This window comes from Meles meles, chromosome 6 (genome assembly GCF_922984935.1).
Source record: "Meles meles chromosome 6, mMelMel3.1 paternal haplotype, whole genome shotgun sequence".
Lineage (NCBI taxonomy): Eukaryota > Metazoa > Chordata > Mammalia > Carnivora > Mustelidae > Meles > Meles meles.
Window position 1 is genome coordinate 110,991,254 of NC_060071.1, and position 13,654 is coordinate 111,004,907.

Sequence of the window (13,654 nt, forward strand, 5' to 3'; positions counted from 1 at the left end):
TTGTCAGCTAACATGTAATCTCTCATGGAGAATGTCCGGTGTGCACTTGAAAAGACTGTGTATTTTTCTGTGGTTGGTGAAAAGCTCTGAGTATGTCTGTTAGGTCGATTTGGTCTATAGTGTTGTCAAAATACCTTGTTTCAAAATTTTGATCTTTCTGTCTGGATGTTCTGTCCAGAACATTGCTGAACATGGGGTGTTGAAGTCTCCTACTATTATAGTTTGCTGTCCATTTCTACTTTGAGATCTGTCAATATTTGTCTTATATACTCAGGTATTTTGATGTTGGATGCATATATTTTATAATTGTTATATGTCCCTGATGAATTGACCCTTTCATCATTATGACCTTTCATCATGACCTTCTGTGTCTCTAAATACAAATTTTGACTTAAAATCGACTTTATCAATGAGTTTCATACTTTAGCTTCTTATGTTGCTGTGTAGTGTCCTTTAATTTCTACTTGAAAAACCCTGGTTAACATCCTGGAAGAGCTCATCCCAGCAAAAAATTCCTTGAGAAGAAATCTTGTGGCCCAGGATACAAAAGAATTCATTTCAATGTATTTGTCAAAGAAAAAGTGGCCAGCCAAACTAATTCTGTAATATTCGATGTACTGAACTAAAGAAAAGTCAAAAAGAAAAAATCATTTTTAGGAGCTTGAAAATGGTGCCAATATAAAACAGTAGAGAGGCACGTTGGAGTCTGAAGCCTGGATCAGCAGAGCACTAAACCAACTACTACACTGGCTAACAACAAGATACCAATGGTGGCTCTTTTGTGTCCCCCGCCTGCTTCTCTATACTCTGTCAAGAATGCTAAAGTTTGAGTGTCGGGAGCTGCCCTATTCAACGACAGGGTGGTGACTGCTGGAACCCTGTAGAAGAAGTGCCCAGTACTCAGCCAAACTCAAGTACCTTTGAGTAAGGGAGGAGCCGTTTCACTTCTTCTCAGCAGTAATTCCCTAATGGGGAACAACTGGAGAAACAGGACCGGGCTCTGCATAGGAGGAAAAGTCTACACAATGGCATAAAGGCTGGTGGATGTGAGGGCTGGGGCAGTGTTATGGGTTGAATTGTGTCCTGCCAAAAAGATAAGCTGAAGTCCCAAACCAGGGTATATCAGAATATGACCTTATTTGGAAATAGGGTCTTTTACAGAGACCATCAAATTAAAGTGAGGTCATGAGAGTGGGCCCTGATCCAATATGGCTGCTATCCTTATAAAAAGAGGAAATTTGGATATAGAGGGAAGGTCAGGTGAAGATACACAGGGAGGAGTTGGCTATGGGCCTGGAGTGAGGTATCTACTAGCCAAGGAGCATCACGCATTGCTGGAAAACCCCAGAAGCTAGAAGAGGTAAGAAGGCATTCTCCTTCTAATAGCCATCAGAGAGAACATGGTCCTAACAATACCTTCGTTTCAGACTTCTAGGCTCCAGAACTGAGAGAGAGTAAATTTCTGTTGTGTTAATTAATCCAGTTTTTGGCATTTTGCTAGGGCAACTCCAGGAAACTAACATACGTGGGCAGAGAGCTGAGGATGCATCAACTATTCTACTTCTTTTATTCCTGAATGATCCATAAAGCATACCACAGCTTCTGTGTCTACCTACCCTCTGGTGGGCTGGCTCATCCATAGGCTGTACAAATTTGTACTGTTCACAGCTTTCAGGATAACCTCACTCACTCTGGGTCCCTGGGAGATTCTGTTCTTGGTCCTCTCCTTACCTGTTCATTGGGTCCTCACATTGTATCCATCACCTTGAATATCATCTTGACCGATATTCTGTGCCTCACATTCCATCTGGTAAAATTCTATGCCCACACCTATCATTTTGTAAAGGCAGGAGTCTCCTCAGGAAACGTTCACCACCACTGCCAGTGAATGGAATTCCTCCATAGATCCCCCTAAAGAGGAATTCTGGGCCAATAGGAGGGAAGAAAATGGTGCAAATGCAGATATGGAGGAAGGTTAATTGTACACAATGAAGCCACTTACAGGAAGCGTGATTGTGAAGGTTGGAGACTAGAAAACACACATGGAAAAAAGGGTCCTCTTCTCTATCTAGTAGCTGTAAAAAATGACAGGGACCATGTCCAGCTAATTATCTTCCTTTCCCATATCAGGTCCTCTGGGCTTTCTTTCCTGAAAAATGGTTCTACATTCTCCTGAACAGCTAGTCTTAGGCAAAACTGGGGCTAGGGCAAGGGGAGTGAGCTGTCTGGGTGTGAAAATTGAGCCACCAACACAGAGTCAGCTTTGGTCTTAAAAGCCTATACCTGGTCAATCACCAACTCCGGGCCCATCTCCCTCCACATTATCTCCTAGCAGTTCCTCTGGGCACAGTGGGTCTTGGCATGTTGGGCTAAGAGAAAGGATGAAGGACAGGAAAATATTTACCTTATATTTTCCCTACAGCTTCTCTGCCAGAGGCTTACTCCTATGTCACCCATTTGGTGTTAGTTATGCTACAATCTTCTTCTACTCTCCAGTATTCTGCATCCTCAGTGTGTTTATGTGGCTCTGAGATCTAAAAAACCAAGCTCAAACCCCTAGCATTCAAGTTTCTTCTAAGTTGTCTCAACCCAGCTTTTCAGCCTCACCTGGCAGTACAGCCTCACCCCAAGCACCTCACACCCCAGTCCAGCTTGTCATGCACCGTTCCCTGCATATGCCATGCACTTCCGAGCCTCAGCATCTCAGGTCATGTTCTGTGTCCATACTGGGATGAACCACCTTCTCCACCTGGAAAAAGCCATACGAGGACCCAGCTGCAAATTTTACCTCCTCTGAGAATCCTTCTCTGCTGCTCTAATCTTGGAAGACAGTTCTTATTTCATGCTGCCTTTTCTTTAGTTTGCATTTCTACATAGCTGCCCTCACCTCCCCCCATCTTGGCTGTTGGCACAGTGTCCAGTTGCTCTTGTGGTCATCACACCACTTTTCATGGAAGAGGACCTCCATGGGTGTTTATTGAGCCCAAGGTGAAACTTGGGTCAAAGGGTCAAAGGCAGCTTTCTGTAAGTTACGGTTCCTTTTTTCTCCTCCTACTTTTATTCCTCCCACTGCTACTATTTTCATCCACTTCAATTTCATCATCTTTGACTTTTGACCCTAACAGTGAAATGAAATATGCAATTTGGTTTTTATGAAAAGCAGCAAGCAATCCTTGTAAGATTTGTCTTGGTAATGGCAGGAAGTGTCATCTCTTTTATTCCCAGCCCTGTTCTGAGTGCTTGGCACACAGAATGTGTTCAAGAAATGATTACCAAAAAAATGACTTCATAGCATATAAATTGTTGCATATTATTATAAGAAGCTTATAGCAGCAATGTCCACAATAGCCAAACTATGGAAAGAGCCCAGATGTCTATCAACAGCTGAATGGATAAAGAAGATGTGATATATGTATATCACTTCACACACACACACACACACACACACACACACACACACACACACAGAGGAATATTACGCAGCCATCAGAAAAGCAAAATCTTGCCATTTGTGATGACATGGATAGAACTAGAGGGTATTATGCTAAGCGAAATAAGTCAATTAGAGAAAGACAATTATCATATGATCTCACTGACATGCAGAATTTAAGAAACAAGGCAGAAGATCACAGATGAAACAAGGCAGAGAAGATAAAATGAAAGAAGGTGAAACCAGAGAGGGTGACAAACCATAAGAGACTCTTAATCTTAGGAAACAAATTGAGGGTTGCTAGAGGGGTGAGGGATGGGGAGATGGGGTGGTTGGGTGATAGACACTGGGGAGGGTATGTCTTGTGGTGAGTGCTGGGTGTTGCGTAAGACTGATGAATCACAGACCTGTGCTCCTGAAACAAAAGTACATTATATGTTAATTAAAAACATAAAAAATAAATAAAACAATATATTAAAAATTATAAAAGAAATTTGTGAAGGATTTATATCACTTTCCAGTTTTTAAAATATGACTCAAAATATCTGCATCAACCCCATAGAGTACAACATGAAGCATGCTTTCCAGTTTTATTACTTTTTGGTGGCTTTGTCAATTCCCCAAAGGAGCATATGCCAAGTTGGGACTGGACCCTATGGTTCTGGAGCAAGGAACAAAGTGAGCTCTTGCTCTCAGGTTTTCCAACCTGTCCTTGGAAGACTCTGCCTTTTAGAAATTTTGCATTTTCTGGTCATAGCACAAGAAGGGAGGGAGAAGGTTTTACATTTAGTAACATTTATTTATGCATTCAGTATCAAGTACATAAGTGCAAATATCCAGAGTCCATAATTAGGTCCATTAGGAACTACAGAGAAAGTAATACAAATTGTAATAAAGTTAACATGCTGGTACTTTTTTTTACCATACATGTAGATCAGCCTGTCAGTCCCACACAACAAAAGTACTGCATGTTTTTTGGGGGAGGGGCTGTTATTCATTTATTTAATTATTTTAAGTTATACAAAACTGATTACCAGAAGTACGGCCGACTGTTTTTATTTTTATGTTGTGTGTTCGAAAAACACTAAAACATCAGTCTACAATTCTATATATTGTTATTAAAGATGAATCCAACCAGCAACCCAAGGACATGTAAGCGGTTTCCACTACTGCATCGGTGCACTCGGCAGGAAAGGCCTAGCCACAGGGGACATTAGAAGCTACAGAAGCATTGCAGAGAGGAGAAGGAGAACACCGAAGAAGAAAAAATAAATTGGGCTCTCACCATCATGCACTTTTTTTTTTTAGCAACACAAAATTAAAACCACATCTAATACACTTTCTCTATACTTTAGTGCTTGACACAAGTGACTCAAATATCCTAAGAGTACAGGAACAGCCTGAAAACAGCTGTTGAGAGTTTGTCTCTAAGATGATGGTATTGGGGGGAGAAACAATCAATTTGCAGTAACATGTAAGAACAGAGCTGTTACCACTCCACACATTCTGGTTTGTGTCCAGTCCCCAGTGGGATATTGATTTACTCAGCATGCCTTTTAGCGCCTGGGATTTTAGCCTGAATCCTGAAAAAAGACAATATAAAAAAAAATGGTAAATCACAAGTGTCATTAATGAAATCATTCTGTGACTTCATTGGGTGCTGTTGCTTTAACTAGCTAGCTGACCAAATAGCTTAATATTCCAAAAGATACAATAGCAAAGTAGGAGTGTTTAAGAATGCATTTATACGCAGCAATAGAGACATATTTCTGTCTGACTGGGCCAGGTTCCATCCATCTACTCTTCATAGAGAAGGTAGTGGCACTAAGTCTTCCTGACCCGGTCTAGGACTGTCCTCCATATTCCTCTTCAAAAGATCTCTGGGCGTAATAGGCTGATGATGAGAATGATGATGATGATGATGTCTAATATTTATTGAGTGTGTCTTATGCCCAAGTCAGAGTACTTTACAGACAGTATCTCATTTAATCGCCAACAACCTTAAGAGTTAAGTGTTAACATTCCCAGTGTGCAGATAAGGAAACAGGTTCACGAAGTCAAATAAAATCTGTAATGAACTCAGAAAGCTGAAAATGCCAGAAATGGACTCAAGCTAGCCTGACTCCAAAGATCGCGTTCTTCAGTGTTTCACTAAAATGATGTGAGTTCTTATGTTGGGAATTACTCTAACATGGAGTCAGGATCTCAAAGCCAAAGAAGCGTTCGAGGTAAGAAACCACCAAGAAATTTCCTTCAAAATACAGTGTCAGGCAAAACTGGTTCTCTCTCTCTCTCTCTCTTTTTTTAATGATTTTATTTATTTACTTGACACAGAAAGAGAGATCACAAGTAGGCAGACAGAGAGAGAGGGGGAAGCAAGCTCCCCGCTGAGCAGAGAGCCCCATGCAGGGCTCAATTCCAGGACCCTGAGATCATGGCCATAGCCAAAGGCAGAGGATTAACCCACTGAGCCACACAGGCACCCCAAAACAGGTTCCCTTGAAGAACTTCTGTTCCCTCCTTTCTGATAACAAGACGTATCTATGTAACTCACTTAGATTCTCTTTTTGCTCTAGCTACCAAGCTCAGAGCCAAATCTGAATAAAGCCCAATTACAGAAACCATGGTAGTTCATGGGTAATGCTTTCTTTCTTTTCCTTTCCACAGCCCTGATTGCCAATTTTAATCTAACAATTGATTGTACATGTATGTTCATACACTGTATGTTGTCTTCTCTCCTTTCTTTCCATTTTAACAGGCCTAGACCCTTATCACTTTCTGTGAATTACGATCCCTCCAAGCCAATCTGATTGCCATGTCTCCACTCTCCGGTTCAACTCCCCTCCCTTTAGATTGTCATTGTGATCTGTGCAAAACACAGCTCTGATTACATCACCCTGGCATTAAAAAAAGCAGGAGCTGGCCATTTCCCGTTGGGGCAGAGTCACTCCTTAGAACATTCCACACTTCACCTCAGCCTCTTTTCTAGACTCTTTCCAGTTGATTTTTCTACTCATGTAAGCTTTAGACACAATGCTTGACTCACCGTTTCCTACATAACCTACATTTTCATGCTTCTGCCTCTGCTTTTATATTATTTCTTCTTCCTGCAATGTCTTTCCCCTCATCACCCACCTGGTGAATGTTCACTCATCCCTCAGGACTGCTACAGACAGAATGTTTGTGTCCTCCCATCCCAAATTCATATGTTGAAACTTAACCTCTAACATGTTAGTATGAGGAGGTGAGGCCTTTCAGAGGTGAAAAGGATTAATGTCCAGTAAAAGAGACCCGAGAGAGCTTCCTTCCACTTCTACCATGTGAGGACACAGCGAGAAGTCTGTAAGTTGGAAGAAGGCCCTGGCCAGAGCCTGACTGTGTGGGCACTCTGATCTTGGACCACCAGCCTCCAGAACTGCAAAAAATAAACTGGTGTTGTTTATAAGACACCCCGTACTGTATTATAGCGGCCTGAGTTAAGACAAAGGCCTTCATTTTAGTGAGGATTTAGTGTCATTTCCATTATCCCTCCAGGTAGGAACAGTTATTTCCTTATCTCCCTGACCTTCTCATTTTAAACAACCCCAGTGTAGTTCTTAGATTGTCTTAGCCTTATTTTTTTATAGTTTTGTCTACACCAAGAGGCTGAGAGCTGTACTAGGGTGGGGATCATCTCATTCATCTTTATACCCTCTGTGCCTGTTACATGCATTACCTGGGAGGGACATCATAGGTATAGCTCTTTTGGGGACCAACCAGCCAATCAATGAAATAAAAATTAATAGATGTGATTTTCTCAAGATCCCCAAACTAAAGACTGGACAACTTAGGGCTAGAATTTTTGTCTTCAAGTTTCTAGGCTATTCTGGTGTTTTGCTGTGTTCCTGTAATGGTGTTGCTATAGTTCCCCAAAACACAGCTCTAATTGCCAAAAAGTCATCTGGGGAGTTCATTAAAGCATAGATTCCAAGCCCCCAATCCTAGAAATTCTAATTCAATAGGTCCGTTTTAAGAGTCTGGGAACTGGGATCTTAATCAGTTTCCCCAGGTTCCAGCCCCACCAACTTTCATGCTATACCATGCTGCCATTTCTTAAAACAAAAATAATGAATACTTTAATTTGTTGATTTTTATCAGGTCTTAGTTGCATTTGGGTCCAAGGTGATAATTTCAGGCATTTTGAAATGTGCTATAGATCTGATCTAGATCCAAGTTCACCATGAATTTAAAAGGAGGAATATGAAGAGTACACAGTAAAAACCAAAAATCTTTATGTACTTTAGGAGAGAACCATAACTGATGGTATGCAAATCGAATAGCAGAAGAACTTTAAAGTGGTTTATTTTTGTTTTGTTTCATACATCTTTGGCTGTCTAAAATACTTCCCTCTAATTGTGACCACCTAGGTCCACCGTGATTCTAAGATTGTGAGAGGAAGTTTGTGTCAACAAACTCTAGCCCTTTCATGGCATCTATTTCCAGTGGGAGCCGCGGTCAACTTTTGATGAAAATGAAATTGTTAATAAAATGACAACATAAAAACTATCATTTTAGAGGGAGATATATTTACAAACACTAATTTAAGAGTTATGGAAAACTAAGATTAATGCCTACGTTAGCTGTGGCTACTTACAACTGGAATTTTTATCTCTTGATATATAAAGTGACCATAAAGTGGAATCTACTCAAGACTCAGGTTTAAAAAGCGATGGTGTTAATTAAAAGGCCAATAAACATATGCATTTGTAGAGTCTAAATGATGTAATGGCAAATATAACAGCTGTTACAGATTTTTTAATTTCTCACATTTTCTAAACCATTGAAATGGTTTATAAAATCAATAGTATTTATTGTTGAAAATGTTTGTTAACTTGATAGTTTTTATTTCAATTGAACTGTTAGAAATTAATTTTAGTTTTTGAATCAGGCTTCCTTCTTTCCTCTAAAGGAAAGTTGTTCTTAGACATGAGCCAGTCTCCAGATAGAGTTGAACTTCATTCACTCATTAAAACTCATTCATCATGGGGGTGCCTGGGTGGCTCAGTGGGTTAAGCCTCTGCCTTCGGCTCAGGTCATGATCTCAGGGTCCTGGGATCGAGCCCCACATGGGGCTCTCTGCTCAGCAGGGAGTCTGCTTTCCCTCTCTCTCTCTGCCTGCCTCTCTGCCTACTTGTAATTTCCATCTGTCAAATAAATAAAACCTTTGAAAAAAAAAAACTCATTCATCATGATACCTGGATTAAATCACTGAAAGCTTTATTTAATTGAGAATTTTAAAACGTATACTTATTTTCTGAAGTAATATGATTGGAAAAGATACGAATACATGACTCAAATAAATGAATGATGATAAGTCAACTTAGTATTTTATTATCCTCTTATGAACCCTCTCTAATCCCCACAAACTCCAGCCTAAGGCAGTCTCTCCTTTTTAGGAATCATACTATGTAACTTACTTTGCCACAACAGCATTTATGTGAGTCCTCACAAGTCCCAGATATTGGTCAATCTGTGCCTGCAAAGAGGAAGAAATCATGAGCACACCCAAAGCTCACAAGGTCAAAATTTAAGGTGAATATTTGACATCACGTAGGACTTACCTGGTGCTTAACATACACTACAGGTAGAGTGAACATTGAAACCACAGCTGGGATGAAAAAAAATACAGTATTAAAATTCTGACAGCAGTGAGGATAAGCTTTCAGATACATTTTTATATAATTATTTTATATAATTTTTATATAATTATGTCATCTTATAACATTATTTTATAGTAGCTAGCATTTTAGCTAAAAGATGGCAGGGCAGTCCATAAGGAAAATAAAAGGATGCTGAGCATTTTATAGATATTAAGCCATTATTCCTGGAATGAGGATGGACTGTACCCTCTGATGATGAAAATGAATTTCGGTCTATAACTGACTATTGCAAACAGATATTGATTGGAAACCAAATAAAACTGCTGTGCTTGAAGAGAAAAAAACACTTCAGACTAAGGAATTCATTATTAATGTATAATATATATTATATTCTCTAAGGGATCTATGATAGGGAAAATGCCCTGTACTGTGTGGCGCTGGTTCCTGGGAATCTATGACAATACGCTCCCAGCTAAGAGCCTAGGAAGCTCTATGCTTACGGAGCATGTGAAGGAGACATAACAGGCTTGTCTGTCCTTACCCATGAGCAGCAGGGTCAGCCCGTTGAAGAGAGCGCCAACGTAAGTCAGGAGCCACATCAGGACTGCAAACTGAAGAACAGTATGATTATCAGAGCTTCTAAAACCATTTGTGACAGATGAAGTCTTATCTCATTGACTTCTTTGAGATTAAAATCGGAGGAAAATACACCATAATTTCAATGGGAAATGTAAGGGTTTAGGGCCTTTGGATCTCTTTGTTAGAAGATTTGTAGGACTCATGAAATAATAAGGCTGGGGTCAGCAAACTGCAGCCCTTGGACTGTTTTGAATGCGCCCAAGAATTAAGAATGAATTTTACATTTTTAAATGGTTGAATAAAATCAAAGCAAGAACAACATTGCATGATACGTAAAAATGAAATGAAATGCAATTTTCAGAGTACATAAATAAAGTTTTATTGGCATACAGCCACAGTCGTTCATTTAAGCATTGTGTTTGGTTGCTTTCCTGCTCTGAGGGCAAAGCCGAGTAGCTGGGAACAGAGATTTAGGCATGCAAAGCCTGAAGTATTTACCATACAGCCCTTTACAAATAAGGATTGCTGACCCCTGCATTAGCCCATTATTTTTACATGACACATACAGAAAGATCACTTGAAAAGCCCTAGAGTAGGTAATTACAATCTCCCCGGTATCTCTCTCTAGTCCTTACTTGGAAAGATGTTATTCCAGGAAAGCCTCTTGAGGGCCCAGGCCACATTACTCACTTTTCCTTCTTCCCTTCCTCCAACAGTTGCTGGGCAGTCCCCTGCCATAAGACCCCCTGCCCAGCGTGGGCAAAGCATTCTGGGAGCACGGGGAACCCATAACAACCTCGCTCAGGCCCAGCTGTATCATGACTCACTGACTTCAGGTTTCTCCACACATTGCAGGGTGGGAAAAGCAGTGTGTTCAAAGAACCCTGTTAAGTTCATGAGAGTGCCAGGACTAACACCTGGGTAGCTGTGGTCCACTGATTCTGAGGCTCCGTCTCACAGCCCACGCTATGTAAGGACACTTGCCCGTCTCCATTAGCAGAGTCCAGAGTTTCTTTCAATGAAAAAAGAATAGACATTTTTCACATTCCCTAAACTAGATTTTTTAAAAATTAATTTTAGGAAATTGGCTGAGGAATTAAAAATGGTAAGGACAACCTGGTGTGTTGTAAAAAGTACAAAATTAGAAGCTGTGCGGCCCTCAGTTTGATCCCAGCTCTGCCAGTGACTCACTGGGCAACCTTGGGCAAGTGTTTTAGCCTCTCTGAGCCACAGTTTTGGTGTCTGTAAGATGAGGGGATTGGACTGGATGAGCTTCACGGGACCATACAGCTGGAGGTTTTCTTACTCTAGAATGCAATTAGCACTTGCTTCTTATTCTCTAGTTTGTGGTGGTTTACAGTACACCTTTAGGGAAAACGAAACTCAAGACTGTCAAGTGAACGGCATAAGCAACCGTACTTTCAGGGAATCCACCAGGTCCTGGACAAGGAAGAGCCTCCTCAGTTCTTTAAGCGTGTTGTTCACATAGAACTGCAGGCAGTCCGTGTACTTCTGGATCTGCTCCTGAGAAAGCGTGATCTCGAGCTCCAGGTAGGTCCTGTCAAGAAATCACCCCAAAGACAGCTCCATCAGAGGTAATCTCAGAACAGCTGAGTTTTCCTTCTCCCACTCTGAGGACAGCCGGGTCACCTCTGGGGGCATAGGGCAGCTGCTGGGCTATAGGGCACCCTACACACCTGCCACCAGTGCCCGGGGGAACTTGGGAATCTTGGCCGTGAGTGGTGGGTTGTCACTATTTCTGTGTTCCCGAGACCTCATGACAGTGGGAGCTGATAATTCAGAACAACTGGCTAGAGGCAGAGAAAAGCCTGTCCTAAATCAGCTCATTTGCTGAATTCTCCAGAATCCCTGACCCACTAGGTAATTGGGAAAGTCCTCATTTCTTCTTGGCTGCATGGAGAGGGATTATCTTTTTTAATAACTGAGATATCTGAAATCCTAGTTGCCAATTATTATTATTAAAATTTTAATATTTCATGTTTAAATTTTGGAAAATACTTCCAAGTTTTATGTAGAGAGCTCTGAAAATTCAAGTGACCTGGGCTATATTCAAAAGCTCACTGTCTCTACTAAGAGCAATATTTTCAGTGACTACATTTTTCAGTTTTTTCAAATGATGACATATGATTATGGGTAGATAAACCAGGCTTCTCATATAGTCCATCTTCCTGTTTGGCCGTGCTCCCCACAGAGGGTCCATCCTCCCTCCTCCTTCCCTCTCTCTATTCTAAGACAGTACCACATCATCTACCTGGAGGATATTTCTAGAGTTCTTACAGTGCTTACCTAACTCTGTGAATTGAGATTAAAAAAAAAAAAAAAAGGAGCATTTGGCTTGAATTTTAGAGAGTTTGCACTGAAATCTTATGGCTTTCCTACTCTCTGGGAAAAAATAGAAAAATGCTTGTTTGTCTAGATAGTAAATTCTGGTCCAAAATGTACTCTGAGTCAGATGTTTCTTTTACTGATAAAAACAACTCAACCAAAGGAAAGTTTTTTATTTTAAATTTGTCTCCTAAAGGAAGATTATTTGAGCAATTAGTTGAGCTAATTGAATGTGACAGTCTTGGGGACCAAGAAAGTGAAAGAAACTAGCTTCCTTGGCTGGCTGAGGGTAGAGGCTGGGGCAGAGCAGGACTCTGAAGACAGGAACCCTGGTCACAGGCTGGAGCCACTAAATGAAGCACGACATAATCCTGGTATGAAGACACTCCCCTTCGCTTCTCGCACCTTCCGGCTGGGAACTTGGATAGCCAAGTTATAGCCTAGAAGACCCATTCACTCTGCATTAGAAGAATGCCTAATGCATCCCAAGGGCAAGGATGCTTGGACTATAACTATTTAACACCGAGGCCAGGAACCAGAGGCTGGGAAGGGAGATTGGACAGGCAGCTTTTTCCCTTTTGTCAGTAAGTCCCTGCAACACAGGCATCTTTTCCCCTTTTGAGAGCCTGATGCCGTAAGGCCTTCATTCAGCTGACTGGTGAGGGTGAGCCTGGAGGACTCAGAGGCATCTGGTGAACGACTGGCTCTAGCCAGAAGCCACCAGCAGCAGCTTCTACAGGGCTCATCTAGGACTCAGAGCTGTCCCTCCGTTACAGGAGCTGAGGCCACCTGTAGGGCCAGGGCCGGGGGAGAGGGGGGGCTCTGATAGTCAGTGCTGAAAAACCCTGGGCTCACAAGCCAGAGTTGGGAGATAAATTGGGGTGGAGTTGGGTGCCACTGGCAGCTCTGCCCCGTTTCATTTGTCCTCTTAGTAGATTGCCTTAAAAAAAACTCTTCCTCGCAACTGATTAATCACTAAACTCTACCTCTGAAACGAATAATACACTATCTATATTTAATTAATTGAATTTAAATAAAATTAAGAGAACAAACCAAACAAAAAATTCCTCCTTTTCAATGTTCATTCCAGTCAGATTTCCCCAGTCTAAAAATGCAGAGAAGGGTATACTATAAGACTATTCATGAACCTTGCACTCCCCAGAAAGATGGCCCTTTGGTATTTAGATTCCAGAGACCACAGATATAAAAATCCAAACACCTTAGTCTTGACTGTATGTAAGTTACTGGCTGTGTGACTTTGGGCAAGTCACTTTTCTTAGAATCTGTTTCCCCACCTGTAAATAAAGATTACACAGCCCTGCCTTCTTCATAGTTCAGAGGATTCATTGTTGACCACTACTTAAATTATAAAATGCTGTACACATATAATGGATTATGACTACTATTAATAATAATTAAACACAAAATATTAATATTTTATGTAAATTTATGTTACGTACATAAATTAATTCATTTGTGGTGATGAAGATATAAAAAATCAATACAGCAATAAGTGTCACCATAGCAATAACTGAGTGTGTTTTAGAAATAGACTAGAAATATTAGGTATTAAAAGTCAGGGCATTCAGGAGACTCTGAGAGGTCTGTCAGTTCCCAGTGACGCATCACCCAAACACCCAGGAGCTGACACCAAGTCCGG

At 41.0% G+C, this 13,654-nt stretch overlaps 1 protein-coding gene across 2 annotated transcripts in view; it reads right to left on the reverse strand.

The window, feature by feature from the left end:
• Positions 1-4,208: 4,208 nt before the first annotated feature.
• Positions 4,209-13,654, reverse strand: part of RTN1 (reticulon 1) — a 218,938-nt gene continuing 209,492 nt past the window's right edge. For both annotated transcript variants that reach the window (XM_046010288.1, XM_046010289.1), the window contains 5 exons: positions 11,068-11,206; positions 9,611-9,680; positions 9,031-9,077; positions 8,887-8,945; positions 4,209-5,013 (listed from right to left, as the gene is read on the reverse strand). In XM_046010288.1, the coding sequence (XP_045866244.1) occupies positions 4,971-5,013; positions 8,887-8,945; positions 9,031-9,077; positions 9,611-9,680; positions 11,068-11,206 (358 nt within the window). In that variant the 3' untranslated portion in view covers positions 4,209-4,970. The remainder of the gene's footprint in view (positions 5,014-8,886; positions 8,946-9,030; positions 9,078-9,610; positions 9,681-11,067; positions 11,207-13,654) is intronic.